Below are 16,520 nucleotides of genomic sequence, written 5' to 3' on the forward strand. Positions count from 1 at the left end.
GCCTGTTAAAGTGTGTAAATGCTGTTTCTGCTATGATCATACCCCAGGTTTGTTTATGGTAGGAACATCTGCAGACGTCGCACATAGTTAGCCGAGTTAAACAGTTTGAGAGGTGCTGTTTCACACAGTGGATCACATTTCTTATTCACAACGTTCAAAAGCATTAAGTGTCCCATTTAAACGGTAACCAGTGCAAACCTGCAACCTGTTAAAGGCTCTGCATATTGTGACATTGTCTTCCATCGCTCTCTGTCTTTATATAAAGGTTTATATTCAGATAATCAGACAGAACTGCAGTCTAACGTACTTTTATGAGCAAAAGCAAGATTTGGGATGAAATGAGTTGATAAAAGGTCAAATATAATAAGAATTAGACAGTAATAAAAGGAAAAAAGATAGATTTGGGATATATAAAATGTATTAAGAACATATTAAAATAAATAGTTGGCAAAGAGAGTAAAAAAATATATACGCTTTTCATGCATTATTACTGTTAAGGTCATAATTAAAAAGAAAAAAAGAACATTGTGTGAGCATTTCATCAGCAGAGTCGGGAGCCTGAAGGCTAAAAGCGCCCATTCAGGTCCTGAAAATCCTGCTAACCACAAATAAGCCAGCCCTCTGGGAGCAGTAGCGCCTGCACGATAAGACGGAGCTGTGCCATTAAGGGCTTTGTACATGATTTTAAATTCTGCAGAATATTTTCCAGCGAGTGTTCAGAGGCTTAAGCCGGAGATATGCGGTCGCTTTTGGCAGTAGCTGGCGGTGCTTTAACTGCAGGGTTTTGGATCAGCTGTGAGATGAGGCAGTCCAGCATCGATGTGATAAATGTTCGGAGCAGGTTTTCAGATAAAAGATGGAAGGAAGATGATGGTCTGCTTGATCAAATTCAGTAGGACGGTGGTTAATCTGTTTATTCCCCGTCTTCTGTTAAACCAGCAGATGGAAAACAGTCCCCTCAGAGGCAGGTGCTGGAAGTGATCCTCAGGTTCCCATCGGCGTGGCTCTGCACAACATCAACCCACTGACATCACTTCTGTTTCCAAACCCTGAAATGATGCATTCGCGTTCTGCAGCTGTTTGCTTGGTCCGATACGTCCGATACCAACATAGTGATGTACTCTAGTATCTGCAACATGGGCTTGTGATGCTTTTCTACAAGGTCAAAGTAAAATAAACATGTAGAAGATGATGATAAAGGCCATCTTTTTTTTTTTTTTTTTTTTGGCTTACCCTATGAGTTAAGCTATTTTATTTCTGGAAGCCGTAGGAGGTGGACACGAATCTGAGGCTCATTAGAAGGAATGCTGGCTGCTGCTTGGCTTTTTGTCATGCCCCAGCTTGATACGAACAGTGCAGGGTGTTCAACCAGAGAAGGCAGGCATGCTAAAGGCAGCCCGCCTCAACCCTTCTTCTGTCACCATCCATACCAGCATCAGTCAGCAGCTGCATGGCAATTTCCTCCCCCAAAAGCAAAGAACAATCTGTCATTTAAACCCCAGTGTTATCCAGTTTTCTCCCTCACAGAGAATCCCAGTAAAATCTCAGCCGGTTGCTTCTGTTGACTTTGTTTTAACAAACACGGTATCATCCTCAGCTCATCTTTTTGAAGTCGGCCACTTGGCTTTCATCAGACGGTCCGGCGTCTTTTAACACTCCGCAGAACAGAAGCACTATCTGTATTTTCAAGTGTTTATGATGGCAAAGAGTCGTTCTCTAAAAGAGTAAGAGCCTTTTGAGTTGCCTCTGGATGGATTTCAGAACATATTAACGTGTACATCCCAACCCCGATGAAGAGTCCTCCTTCAGGTCTCTTCACAGAAGAGTACATGAAATTGTCACGTAGGTTCATTTAGTCCCTACATAAAGTGTTCAACCTGAACATGAGTGTTGTGTGGCTGCACTGTATTTATCTTTGCTCTCATCCATAAGTGGTAGATTGTGAGGGAATATTTCTGTGAGCATTCAGAAGAGACCCAGTAAAACTTGTGTGCAGAGCTGGTCTCCCGTCAGGGCTTTTGCTCTTGGATGTTAGAGCTTTCTTCACTTCCTTTGTCCTATTTACGGTTGCTTTTGGGCTCGTTTCAGCCCTCCGTCCCCGACTTTAAAGACTTGTCAGGTTTATTTAGCTTTAGGTATTAAACTTAACTGCGACCGCTGAGCTTCCCTTTGTGAGAAGGTTCTGCGCCCGACCGTTGCCTGGCCGGTATCTGACGTGCTTCGCCCCACTTAAACCAGACCACAGTGAATGTCAGAAACACATGGAGAAGAAATCACAAATAGCTTTTTTCCCCTGTAGTTTTTGTTGAGCTGCAGTTAGTCACGACTCCCCTGTCCTCTCCTCCTGAGCTGGTCCAGACTGTGAGTGGGAGATGTTGGATCGTTTACAAGCTGGTGAGCAGATTCATTTCTACTGATTCACACAGCATCTATCAGATCCCACTTAAGATGCCCATGACTTCAACCTCTTAATGAAAATGTGTAGAAAATCCTGGTGGAAGCAATCTGTTAGAATTAATGTGCAAGAAAGCAGCAAACAGTTCAAAATGTATATTTTATACATCCCTGATAATAAACTCTTATTCACAGAGAATGTAAGGGAATATTATTGTCATTTATCCTATTTACTGTTTACAAAAACATAAATATTTCTCCTGCTCAACAAAAGAAGCTGCTAATTTCTAAGTGACCTGAGGTACGCCGTAGGTTTCTGTAGAAATCTCTCAACATTTCCCACCTGTATAGTCTGAGATGTGGCTCATTGTGTTCAGACATTCTCATTTTATGTGATCCACTGTGTCAAAAGCCCCCAAATGATACACATTTAATAAAAAAATGGTTGTTTAATCCCATTTATCTTAAATGCAGAGTAATTTTCTTATTAGTTACAGGTACACTCAGATATCAGCCATTGGCTTGTCTTTAGATACACTTTCCTAAAATCACTTCATTATGTGGACTGTTTATCTATATATTCAGATTCAGGATAGAAACATTAAAAAAGATTAAATTAAATCATTTTTCTTGCTAAGCAAGAAAGTTCTTTTTCCATCTGCATTTATGACAGACGTTCCTTTAAACACACCCGTCTGAAATCTCTGCTGTGGCTCTCAGTGGAGTAATCAGTCCATCAGATGTGAAACTGGTCAGTCAAGCTTAAATTTCGTATCTTAAATGTCTTTTCTCCGCCATAAGCACATGTTGTGGGATCAAACTACATCTGAACCTCCGTGGTGGGGCAGAATCTGACACACATCCAGTTTTCCTCTGAAAGGTTCAGAAAACATCTTAAACTAAATGTAATAAACGTTGCGTTGGTGGTGCGTAAAGTAAAGCTTGTGGAACAAAAGGGGAACCTGATTTGCAGTGCAGTAATTATTTTAATATTTTTCTCTTATTCTGGTTACTTCATAACTTCAGACATGACACATGCACACACCTGAGTGTTAGGTTATGTCTTAAGGATGGAGAACATTGTTCCCTCCTCTTGGCGGGTTGGAGGGGGGGGGGTCACCTTGTGCTCTGCTGTGTTCCCCCTGCAGGACTGGGAGGCGGAGAGCCACGACTGGTACTGCTTCGAATGTCACCTGCCCGGCGACGTCCTGCCGTGTGACAACTGCTTTCGGGTTTACCATCTGAAATGTCTGTCAGAGGAGTGCAAGCCCAGAGATGGAGGCTCCCACTGGCAGTGTCTGGTCTGCAGGGTGGGTGGGCCCACTAGGGAAACTGCTCACTGAATTGTCTTTCATTTGTTTATGGGACATTTTTCTAAAAGAAAGACTTTCTTTATGTTTTCTTCATTCTGATTTAGATGTGATGCAAAACATGATTTAACAAATCTGATCTCTCCTTTCGGCTTTCCACACTTTCACTCCAGGCCGTCTCCCAATCATTAGTGGAGTTTTTTGTTTTTTAATTTCACTTTTTTCCAAATTAAATTATTTTTACGCTTAATCCTGTGCCTGTTTAATAAAAAATAGCAAATATGTCTTATTGTAAAAGATCAGGTGTTTTCTGCAGTTCAGCTTTATTTGTACAAAGATATTTCACAACAAATTCATCTCAATACTCTTTTAAAGACCCAGTCCAATTTAGTCTATTTCCTTATAGCCCTAATATAATCCAGGTATCTAGTTAATCCATTAGGACTGCAATATGCTTTTGACACGATTTGATTCTGATTTTTTGGACGTCCACTTCGATTTAAATTGAGACTCTCACTGTTCTTCCATATTGCTGATTTTTATTAGTTAGTTTATTTATTTCGAACAAATGAAAGAAAATCAAAGAAAAATACACGTACATACCTAAACATACATATGTACATGTTCATACAGATACATACTAATGAAGAAAATAATAATTATATTATTATTATTATTAATAACAATAATAATTCCTCATCAATTTGATAATTAAATAAATTCTTGAGGTTAAAAGGAGTTTGAAAAGGGAGTGGGAAGAAGTGTGCACTTGGTATTCCGACCCCTGACTATATTGCTGATTTTTGTTGTTTAAAAACAAAAAAAAGTACAAAACTTTTTTTGCTCGTCATTTTTCTTAGTTTTAATGAGTAAAAATCAACCCAGTAGCCAGACCATCATTCTGCTGATATAATACCCAAGAAAACAAGTGAAAAGATCATTAAAAACAATAAAAATGACAATTTTATAATCCATAATTTTTATTTATAAATTATAAATAAAAAATCAATTTAAAATTGTGAAGCAAAAAATCCCAATTTTCAATTTTTTTTTATTAGATTTCCGTCTCCTACAAACCACATTAGTCCAGTTGATAATAACTGCTGAAATAAGCTCATTTATAAGAAAGCGAACCTACAAACACCCGAACCGGGTCTGTAACTAACTGTAACCTTTATTAACTGCCAAATATTGCAGCCCAGTTGGGATATTTTCCTCACCAAATGGGTTTCTGCTCCCTTTTCATGTGCACCAGCTTCTTTCTTCACCATCATTTTCCTTTCAGGTATGATTTGAAGTGTTTTAGGTGAGAAATGAGCGACCCTGAACCCGGGGCTCGCTGTCCTGCAGGACACCTGTCTCATGACAACGGGTCATTATCAGGCTTGTGCACAACATCAAGCTGCTGGAGATAAACCTAATTGGAATCAGCAGCAGGGAAATGTCTAAACTCTGCAGACAGTGGGGTGTGAGGGCCAGAGTGGCGGATCCCTGGTGCTTCAGGACGGAAAATAAGTTCATTTTAAGATGCTTGTTAAAGTGTTTTTATTACATTTCAAAGCTTTTGGGATCTAAACGCTGCTTTTGCTCTTTCCTGCATCGTCCTTCCTGCTTTGCTTCAGGGGAGTAAAAAGAAGAACCTGAACAAACAGGAGATGTGTAAATACCTGCGCTTCATCGTCCAGCGGATGAAGGAGAGGGTGAGAAACGTTATTTTACTCCATGTTATGCTGTTTTTTACCTTCTCGATGTACCGCTGTTTGCATTGCACCTTGAAATTCTGCATGTTTGAAGCTAAAATCACCATGAAGTGTTTTCTCTTTCTGCTTGGTTTACCTGACGGTTGTGTTTCAGACAAACTCCTTAGAAAGGCTCAGTCTGTCCTGTAGTGTAGCAACCATCCTTATCTGTACTTCTAGTGCATTTTCATCTTGTAATCTGTAACTATTGTAGGCCAAAGCAGAATCTCCACCATGAGAAAGCTCTGTCAGGCACCTGGAAGCAGCTTCACCAGGTTTTCTGATGCCAGTAACTTATTCCAGCTGTTTTTTCTGCTTATTGTGAAGCTGTACTTCTTTAGCTACTGCTCTGAACGAGCACAACTAGCCGTTCCCCCCATGATCAGGCCAAAACATCCCCTTTATCCTCCTCCTCTGTCTTCATCCATCTCTGCTCCCGTGGAGTCTCCTCCCTTCATTAAGTGATTTATAAATCCTCACCTCTCTCCCTTTCCCACACTCGTCTCCCCTCATCTCATCTCTGTCTTTTAAAGTGGTTTCAGATCTCATCATTAACCCTCCTCATTCCTCTTTTCTTCCCACTCATTACTCCATCACCTCCCTCTAACTTGCCGCCGCTCCTCTTTATGGAATCGCATTAAAGCGCCATTCCCCGCTCTACATTACAGGCAGTGGACCTGAACAAAAAAGGCAAAGACACTAAACACCCCATGTACAGACGACTGATCCACACCGCCCTGGACGTCACCAACATCCAAGAGGTAACGGCATCACCGCGAGCAGCTCCTGTTCTTCCACGCTTTTGTCTTCATCGTCTGGGTTCATGTTCCTCCTCTACCTCCCAGTTTAAAACCACTGATCTTGCATATTTTAGCAGACACTGTGAAACACCTCATGGCATTGAACTAAACGGTTTGTTTTGTACTTCTCGAATGAACGTCCCGCTCCCTGTCTGTCTGGAAAACTCCTTATCGCTGTTGTTTTGTGTCCTGCAGCAGGATGAATGTGCAGAGTTGAGTTGGCCTGAAGCAGCTGTGTAGTTATCAGTTAAAACACGGTCTTAGCTGGGTTAGTTTTCAGCCGAGGCTGGCTGAGAAGTTTGCAAGTTTGTAACCAAACAGTATTTTATCATATTACAAAGTAATGAAGTGGAGATTGGGAATGTTTTCATCAGTATTTGGTTTTTCTTTAGTACAAAACCTGAAAAACAAGTCCTGCATGTAAAACCCACAGGACTGGCCTTAAATGTAAATATCTGTCACATCAGGTCACATTAATCCCCTTCTGCTCACCGTTCCTGTTGCTTTCACCTCGTCTCCTCCAGCGGATTCAGTCTTTATCCTGTCCACAGTTCAGTCTGCACCTTGTGTTCAACATGGAGAAATGCTTCTGCAGATAAAACATTTATTGCCAGATAAATTCCACACATGAAGTCATCACAGCCACATCATCAGTTGAATAAAACTACAAACCTGCTGTCTGGAAGGAGTTTTGGTTCAGAAGCTGATCAGGTGAGAAACCTTCATTTAAGAAGAAATAAGTAGAAAATGCAGTGAGTGGAAGTTATTAAGCCATGATCGTAGCCAGAAAAGCTTCACATGGAGGTTTTACCTGCAGATGTCGAAAGAAACCCGCTTTCTTTGCTTTTAATGTGTCTGAAAATGTGAACAATGTGACAATATTTAGATAAAATACAAAACAAAACCTCAGTTCTAGTAAGTCCATGTGAGGAGATGATCTTATGTTCCTGCTTTTCCCAGTTTGGTCCTGATGCATCCTGACATCGACTCGTTGGAATATGAGTCAGTCGCAGCGGGAAATTCATGCGGTCAGCTCGTGCTTGGTGCTCATGACGTTGCAGGGCGGAGACCTGACGGCTCCTGAGATCGTTCACTCCGTGAAGTCCAAGTGGAATCTCAGGATTCTGAAACATCAGATGAAATTCAGCCTCACAACGTGACATGACAGCAGTATATTTTTATAATATTTATTATTGGATTATTTTGCATTTGCATGCAAAAAGAAAATAAAGGTTCAGATGAATTTAGCGACGGCTTATTTTTAATCAGGCAGCGTCACTCCGAAGCTTTTCCAGAATCAATATAAATGATTGCAAAGGTTTTCCTACTTCTGAGATTTGACATAAAAAAATAAGGTGGAATGTAAATTTAACAAGAATCCTAAAAAAGATGCTTAAAAAGAAAACACTGTTTTCTGTAAACAATGGAGGGACCACGATGTTGATGCTGCAGCCAGTCTTCTCCAGATGAAGACGTGATGATTCAGTTGAGCTCTTACTCGGTGTGATCGGAGACGTCGGCGTAATATCGGATAATGTTGAAGTTGCTGAAACATACTTGTACTGCTGCCTTTTCCTGCACATTTAGCAGATTACTGCTCCATCACATAATCCAAACCTCTAGCGGAAGATAAATCTAAAGCTTCTTTACTGTTGTTTTGTCAACATCTCCAGACATTAAAACATGCATGTCCACCGGAGAGTTTCCTGGAAGAGAAGCTCCACTCCACATGAACACCTCAAAACGTCTTAAATAATGCTGTGACGATTCATATTTATTCCTTGGTCAGGATAAAGTCATGAATTACAGCTGGCTTGGAAGAACTTGAGATACAGTGGGTGTATTTGATTGATCAGCCAGCTTGTTTTGGCCTGGTGGGGCGTAAAACTGATTAGTTTGCTCGTGTTGTTGATGGCTGGGAAAAAGCAGGAGGAGAAATGGAGGAATTTCAACAGGCTGAGCTGTAAATAACATAAATCACAAGTTGTCATGTTGTTGTTTTATGCAGTTTAGTTTCAGCCTGCAGTAGTGTGTGTGTGTGTGTGTGTGTGTGTGTGTGTGTTTGTTTGTTTGTTTGTTGCTGGACACCAACCTCTGGCCAACATGTTGGATTTCTGCCCACACCGTGTTAGCATATACATGTGTGTGTTTTCCTGGACCTCCTGCATGTCGCTCAGCGACCACATCCACACACCCGGCTTGTGAACGGTCCTCTTTATTTCAGGTTTCTGGTTTCCTAACTCCCCCGTGTTTGACTCTCCTCATCAGAACCTGTCTGAAGGAAAATACAAGAGCTTCGATGAGTTCAAAGCAGACGCTCAGCTGATCGTTCATAACACGGCCATCCTGTACGGAGGTGGGTCTCTCACTTTGTCCTTTCTGTTACTTCGGACTGGAAACGGTTTTATGTCCAGCTTCCCCTTCATCAAATAAAATAGAGCTACAAGCGATCACGGAGGAGACGTGCTGTGTGTAGGCAAGTTAAAGTTTATTTATATCGCACATTTTTTACAGCAGCTGAACAGTAAAGCAACAAACAACGCCACTGCACAATTAACATTTTTAATGCTGTGCATTAAAAAATAAATAAAATCTGGACACAAAACAAAAATCTAAAGTAAAGTAACAAAATTAAAATACACACAAAAAAAAGATGAATCCAGACTCTTCATCTTCATGCATGATTTCATGGTTAAACCTTAAAGGGAAACTGAAAAGGGAAACTGAAACTTTTGGCCACTATAGGCACTAAACTAAACCCGCAGATCACACAACACCGGTGCATCGTCTCCATCCGTGTTTTAGACTCATGTTTGCATGCAGGACAGCTTATTATTACAGTCATACTGCTTGCTATTAAACAACACATGAAAACCTTCAAACTAAACCAGGAACGTTGCTAACTGTTCTGTTACGCCTCGGATGTTTGCATGAATTATAGGAAATACATTTACTGTGTGCAAACCTGCCCGACTTGAACAAAACGTTAAGGCAGGGGGGGCAAACTCCAGTCCTGGGGGGGCCGTTATCCGGCTGGTTTTTGTTGTTTCCCTCCACCAACACACCTGAGTCAAATCAAATTCATCTAAAAGCTTCTCGTCAACCTATTTGAATTTCAGTCAGGTGTGTTGGAGCATGGAGACAACTAAAACCAGCAGGATACTGGCCCTCGAGGACTGGAGACACCTGTGGTTTAGGGAGTCACGTAAGCTTTGGTCTGTAGCTTCAACTCGCCGCGTTTAGCTTCCACTAAACAGCAAAGTAAAGACACACAGACGTATGCTGCAATGTTCATCTTGCTGCCACTGTTTTGGATAAACGGCGACTGAAAGATGAGAAAAAGTTCGTCTCTTTGCAACGTTTGGACAACAGGCACAGGGCTAACTTAGCATTCTGCTAACGCCGAGGCAAACGGAGAGTTTTACATCCACGCCGTTCTTCCATCACACTCCAAGCTGCCAAATCTTTTCCACCTCCTCACACACCGTTTTCACCTTCTGACTTCCTTCCATGACTAACTGGTTGGAAGAGGAGGAAAAAGCACAAAGCAGAGCCTCAGCGTTAATGGATGGGGGGGGGGCATGAAGCAAAGCGCTCCAGGTCACATGATCCCATGAAGGCCTGATCCGCTCCTGCTACACTGTCTGGTTTCTGGAGAGCGCCGACATGCAACATACTGACCCCAGAAATCATCCGTCATTCCTCACATCAGGCTGACGTTGGGCTCAAAAGTTTCCCCCTTTACATCTCTGCAAGACACCAGGCGTCCCCAGGTCCAGTTTCCCAAGAATGGCGGTCCGTTACTCTCTGGGGTAAACCGTGGTAGATCGTTTAACCTTTAGCTTTACCGTTTATATCCTGTCCAGGAGGTTTGCAAAGTGTAGTTCTCATACAGAGACTGTATACGGTAAATCCATGGAAACACATTTATTCATCACATTTTCAGCTTAATGTTGACCTGAAGCCACTTCCTGTCAAACTTTCCACCAATCAGAGAGCTGAAGCTGATCAGGTGCTTCGTGCTTACGTCAGATAAATGTAAAACTGTATCAGAAGGCATTAAATGTAATCAAAGCAAATGATTTGGTTTTAAAATGTTTCTACTGAATCATCTCTGCAGCACATTTCCAAATAAGTCACTCGGCCTGAATTCTGTGTAATTCTACAGAGGAAACCATTATTCCCAATAAAACCTTTCTTTTCTAATTAGCAGAGCTTATAAATGTTTATTTTGTAGATAAATAAAAAAAACTTCCTCATTGAGGTTTAATTTTAAGGTGAAACTTTAAGTGAAATGTTTTTTTTACCAGACCGTACGAGTGATGATCAGAGGAAAACAAAGATCATTTTTGTGATTTGTGACCTCCATTAAACCAAACTAAAAAAGAAAAAAGAAGGAAAAAGAAATGTTTCCCTTTAAAATATTGATATAAACATGTGAAGTGTGTTACTTTGTGTGTTGCAGTTCACAGTGACCAGGCAGAGATCGCTCGCTTGCTCTTCAGCGATACGTGCCACGAGGTATCGTCGCTTTTCTTCTCACTCTTCACAGCAGAAAGACTCTATTTAAATGGATTTAATCCTCTTTTCCTCCTCTTCCTCTTCTCTGTTCCAGCTGAATGAGTTGTTGTTGTGTAAGAACTGTTTCTACCTGTCCAACGCCCGGCCAGACAACTGGTTCTGTTACCCCTGTGTGAGTATAAACCCCCCCCTGCTTTGGCTTCACGTTGCTATGGTAACGCTGGTTCAGCTGTCATTTCATCACATCTCCCCTGACATCCATTTTAATATTAAATATATATGTTTATTAAAAAGCAGCAAACAGAAGAGTTCAGAGTTGATGATGTCTGAAGCTGCTGTTATCCTGCACATCATATCATTCCCAACATGCTCATGTACTTCTGATCACGTTGCACTTTGATCAATCATACGAACACTTTGCTTCTGACTTTTATGCATGGCTTTTATTTCAGTTTAGTTCATTATGTAAATATGAAAGCATGTTAGAGATCAGGTGGAAACAAAGTGTTACTATTGGAAATATGTTTATGGAAGAGCGTGTGGCTGTAATATTCTCTGGAAAGAAACACTTCCTTGTTTCTTCAAACAAAAATAAATTATGAATTAATAAATGTTGTTTTGGAAGAAATTTAAATTGACCGAAATGAAAAAATTAAATTAAATCCAACTTTATTTGTAGATCGCTTTAAAACAATGAATGACCAAAGCTTTGTACACAGTCCCAGGCTCAACAACAATATACCACAGAATATAACATAAACAATAAAATTAGTCGTCACTCTAACACACCATATAACAATTAAAAAACATTAAAAGAAGTCAACAGCTTAAGCTGTGTTAGAAGCCGGTGGAAAAGGTGACACTTAGAGCAGATATAAGAGCAGAAAGAGACACGCAGCCTGTCTGGGTGCAGCGACAGGGAAGTCCAGAAGTAAATTTAATTAAAGTATTTATTAAAATGAAGCAAAAAGTTTGTGAACTTCTTTGTTTGGGTTGTCAGAAGCTCCAATCAGGTAAAGGTGTGTAAAACCTGTTACACACTCTTCCACAAGCCAGAACTTTTCTTGTTGAGCCCACGAGAACAAAACGCAGACGGGGATTGGGTCCGACTTCCAGCCAAGCAGAACTTGGTTCTCGTCAGGCTCAGAGACGCATCGTGTGATTGGTTGGGAAGTGGAGGTGGGCGTGGTTAACGCTGGAAAGCCTGAAGCAGACAGTTTGCAGGCTGATGGAGCCGGCAGGAGAAAACACACGATATCTAAAGACACAGACTCAGCCGGCCCTGATGTGGACTGAGTTTAACATGAAACATGGAATAAAAAACGGGTCCATTACACATAAAACACAGATGTACGTCATCCCCTCGCATGAAGCCTCTCATGGAGGATGAACGGTTCAGATGAAAAAGAACTTTTTCCGTGTTCCTCCAGCAGAAAGCCGGCTCTGGCTTGTCGGCGAGGATGTGACGAGCTTTAATCGTGATGGGTCTTTCTCTGTCGGCTGCTGAGATGTTTCTGGGAAATTAAAGCTTCTTGCTTTACTCGTTAACTCTGCAGAGTTTACTCGACAACAATCTGAGTTGAGGCCGTTTTAACTCGCCCAGACCAGTCTGTCTTTGTTAATGGAGACACCAGACTGGACCCTTCCAGAGGATCTCAGCCTGAATCTGTGCTTCATACCGGTAGAAACAATGTGATGAAGGGTTCATCCCAGCTGATGTCACCGCTCCACATGAAGTTCCAGATGTTCCAGATGTTTCCATCTGCTTGGTCCGATGCAGCCGACAGATCGAGATGTCGGGGAGCTGCTGATGACACGAAGCTCGTCTGTTAGAAGTTTAGATTTTAATTCTCCTCTAAAATTTTCATCTCTCATTTTGTTGCACGGCAACCATCTCGGACAGTTTGACCACCACGTTGTTCACTGGAAACATGCAAGCCTGCAGAAGTCACATGACTTCTTGTGTTCCGTGCTGCTCTGTGGTTGGTTGGTTCCTGCATCCTGGCCGAGGCGACTCTGACCTCTGTGGGCATGACGCCTCTGCAGCTGTAATGAAGTCTTGCAGACATATCCACACACACAAAAAGCCGTGTGCGAGCACTAAAGCATGTAAACCAGGCCTCTTCAAACAGCGGGCCACATGCGGAACCACCCTGCATTGTATCGTTTCTACCAGTATGAAGCACAGATTCTCTGTAGGGGTCCAGTCTGGCGTCCTCATCGTCTATGTGGTCCATCTTATGTAAAAGAATAAAGATATTATACAAGAACCTTCAGTCATTCCTTCGCTGGTTAAGTCGTCTACAATCCTACAGTTGTGCAGACCATAAATGCAACACCTGGTTGCCTAGCAACATTAACCCCAGCACGTGTTGTGTTTTAAAGTTGTAAAAGTAGCGCCAGCAAGCATGTCGCTCTCCGTCCCGAAACGCAAAAGACCGCAGATTTACCCCGTCTGGACTGATAAGTGTTTGTTTATTTTTCCGTCACATTGGAGCGCCAAACCGATGTGTTTAATATGCAGAGTGTGTGTCGGTGTGTAAAGATTATAATGTGAGGAGGCACCACATGGAGAAGTTTAGTTTTGATTTGATCTTTTTATGTTAAAAGTTAGGAGAAAAACAGGCTCTGACTGGAATTTTTATTATATTTTGTGCATTCGTCTTTGTCATGTGGGACTGAATTTAAAATAGAAAAATTAATATACTAATTTTTATGTCTTTTTGAAATTTATTTATTTTTCCTTACTTTATTTACTGGCTCTGATAATTTTTTATTTAAAGATCTGGCCCACCTGAACATCTAATTGAGTAGCCTGTAGATGTATGTAGATTAAACCTGGATCCTTCCTCCGGCTGGAGGTCTGCAGGGCGACCCCGTTCTGGTGAGTTTAACCTGTGTTTCCTCTGCAGACTCCCAGCCATGACCTGGTCTGGGCCAAAATGAAGGGCTTTGGCTACTGGCCCGCCAAAGTCCTGCAGAGGGAGGACAACCAGGTGGACGTACGCTTCTTTGGACACCAGCACCAGAGGTGGGCTCCGCCGGAACGGCGTGCAGCATCGTCGTGCTGATTTAATCTGCGTGGCTTTGCTCAGAGTTTCTACGTTTGTAAAGACGTGAATCTGTGTCGCCACAGGGCGTGGATCCCGTCAGAAAACATCCAGGACATCAAGGTGAGCGTCCAGCAGCTGCAGGTGAAGCGCAGCAACGGCTGGAAGAAGGCGTGCGAGGAGCTGGAGGTGTACCAGCGCTTCCTGAGGGAGGGACGCCTCTGGAAAACGAAGATGGAGGACATCCCGCCACCAAACCCGCAGAACCAGAGGCAGCAGGAGGACGGCGGCGGGAGGACGGACCGGCTGGAGAGGACGGATGAAGCAGAATCCAGCATCTCCTCCACTAGCAACGAGCAGGTCCGCCATGTAAGTGCTCGTCTCCTCGTCATTGTTTTATTCTTCCTCACACTCCTTGCGTCGGCGTGTCGGGTCACATGTCAGCCGTCACACCACCCACATGTTCACAACGTCACACAGTTTAACATGAAGTTGGAAGGATTTTGCAGCCTTAAAGGAATGATTACCACCATGTACAGAATGTCTACACATCCACAAAGCTGAATCTCTCTCATTTCAAACCAAAATTATATGCCAACAATCTTATTTTACTGAGCCAGTGTCAGAAGTTTAAATGTTGACACAAGCAGCTGCAGATGTTTCTCCACAGGCGGTCTGTTTTGAAACTTTATTTAAACAGAAGAGAAACAGAAGCAGGTGAGGAAAGTCTGCTTGTTGCTGCTGCCACCTGCTGGTGGGACAGGGGAACTACAGGCACAGCCTTTCCAGTTTGACACGTTACCGTACTGGCATGAAAAGCTGCAGCTGTTTATGGATTTGATGCAGAGGAAAAAAAAACTTTTAGGTATTTTTACACGTTGAGCTCATTTGGGTTAAAACCCTGTTGGTTAAAAGCTTGTCTGCGTCACATTGATCAGTTCTTTTCCTGATTTCCCTGCAGCTGAAAGGCAGCCAGGAGCCCAAAGCGAAGAAAAGCCGTCGCACTCAAGTTATCGAACCCAAAGAGGAAGCCAGCGTAAGTCCACGAGTTGGGCGAGTGGGAGGCATTTATTGGTTTTATGCTTCAGTTCGTTCATTTCTGTGGTTTTTGTTTGAGGATATCATGTTAAATGTGCAACTAGTCAATGAACTGATGATGTCGGGTTGTGTAGAAAACCGTGGTTTATAACCGTCAGGGGTAAAATGTTGCAGCAATGAAAGAGAAAAATGAGTGAAAAAGTCTTTGTGACATGAAAAACATTTTTTAAACGATGGCGCTTGCACAACATGGATTATAATTAAATGATTTTTACATAGATTTTACAGATTTTGTTCAGATCTTCAGGCATAAATCCAGAAGTAGCCAGTAGATGATCTCACTTCCACACATAACTGCATTTAGAAACGCGGCTTAATGAGGCGAACAACACTGTTTCAGCCCACAGAGTCCCCTTAAAAGACAACTTGCATCTCTACTATTATATATTAAATAAAAACCAGATTCTATACGTGTTGTTCACAAGTTTTTCTATGAAAAAGGCTATATCACACAGTCCTGCCAGCCAGAATAACCTCAAAGGAATTTTTTATTTGAAATAAAAAGCTGTGTAACATTATTTGGCAGGTTCTTATATTGTCTAAAAAACACATCAAATTTGATTTCAGCTAAAAATGTGTCTTAAAAAAAATACAAATCTGGACTAAATATAGAATGAAGGAATTATTACAGGCTTGTTTAAGATGGGATTCAGGATTTATTTAATGAAATTGATGCTGCAAACCATCAGAAAGCGGCTTAAAGCCTGCAGATGGTCAGTTAGAACGTCCGTTTGGTCAGCGGCTGCTTCTTACCGCCTGAACCCGGCGGGAAACGGGAAGCTCATCGTTCGTCTCCGCTTCACCAGGACCCAGAGCCGGAGATGGAGGCGGTCAGCTCCAGCCAGGAGATCCCCGTGTCCTCGGCGCCTCAGCAGCCAGAGAAGCTGTCGGTGTCCACGCAGACTAAGAAGGCGAGCGGGGGGTCGCCGCGCACGTTGCACCGCGGCACCCAGACCAGCAGCGACGGCGCCTGCCAGAACATGTGCCACGAGAAGTACACCAAGGTCTTCAACGACGTGAAGGAGATGATGAAGGCCGACAACCAGAGGGAGACGGAGAGGGTCGTCCGGGAAGCTCTGGAGAAGGTAGGTTGGTGTCTGATGGCCGAAGACGTCCTGCTCTGCAACACGCTGATGTTCCTCACGTCCCCGCAGCTCCGCACAGAGATGGAGGAGGAGAAACGGCAAGCGGTGAGCAAGGCGGTGGCCGGCGTGCAGGCGGAGATGGAGAGGAAGAGTAAGCAGGTGAAGGAGAAGTGTAAAGAGGAGCTGTTGGAGGAGGTGAAGAAGCTGATGGCTCAACACAAGCAGCTCATCTCCCAGACCAAGAAGAAGCAGTGGGTGAGTGAACCGACCCACTGGTGTCCAGCCCTCCAGGTAACCTGCAGGTGTCTGTTGTCTCCAGGCTCCAACACACCTGGTTCACAAGAAGCTGTTGGATCCATTTGACATGAATCAAGTGCATTGGTGCAGGGAAACATCAACAAATACGAGCCTGAGTTTGTTTTACACCTCTGTAAAGACTGTTTATAACTAACCACCTGATGTAAAAGTATAAAATACACATTCCAGTCGACATAAAGTCTGTTTCTGTCCAGACACACAGAAA

General features: G+C 42.6%; 1 protein-coding gene across 2 annotated transcripts in view; it reads left to right on the forward strand.

The window, feature by feature from the left end:
- The window catches only part of zmynd11 (zinc finger, MYND-type containing 11), a 39,224-nt gene that overhangs the window by 16,450 nt on the left and 6,254 nt on the right, over positions 1-16,520 (forward strand). For both annotated transcript variants that reach the window (XM_079243386.1, XM_079243387.1), the window contains 11 exons: positions 3,543-3,704; positions 5,327-5,404; positions 6,112-6,204; positions 8,512-8,599; positions 10,709-10,764; positions 10,859-10,936; positions 13,677-13,795; positions 13,901-14,183; positions 14,776-14,850; positions 15,719-15,997; positions 16,067-16,252. In XM_079243386.1, the coding sequence (XP_079099512.1) occupies positions 3,543-3,704; positions 5,327-5,404; positions 6,112-6,204; positions 8,512-8,599; positions 10,709-10,764; positions 10,859-10,936; positions 13,677-13,795; positions 13,901-14,183; positions 14,776-14,850; positions 15,719-15,997; positions 16,067-16,252 (1,497 nt within the window). The remainder of the gene's footprint in view (positions 1-3,542; positions 3,705-5,326; positions 5,405-6,111; positions 6,205-8,511; positions 8,600-10,708; positions 10,765-10,858; positions 10,937-13,676; positions 13,796-13,900; positions 14,184-14,775; positions 14,851-15,718; positions 15,998-16,066; positions 16,253-16,520) is intronic.

The sequence above is a fragment of the Telmatherina bonti genome, assembly GCF_933228915.1.
Source record: "Telmatherina bonti genome assembly, chromosome: 7".
NCBI classification, from domain to species: Eukaryota; Metazoa; Chordata; class Actinopteri; order Atheriniformes; family Telmatherinidae; genus Telmatherina; species Telmatherina bonti.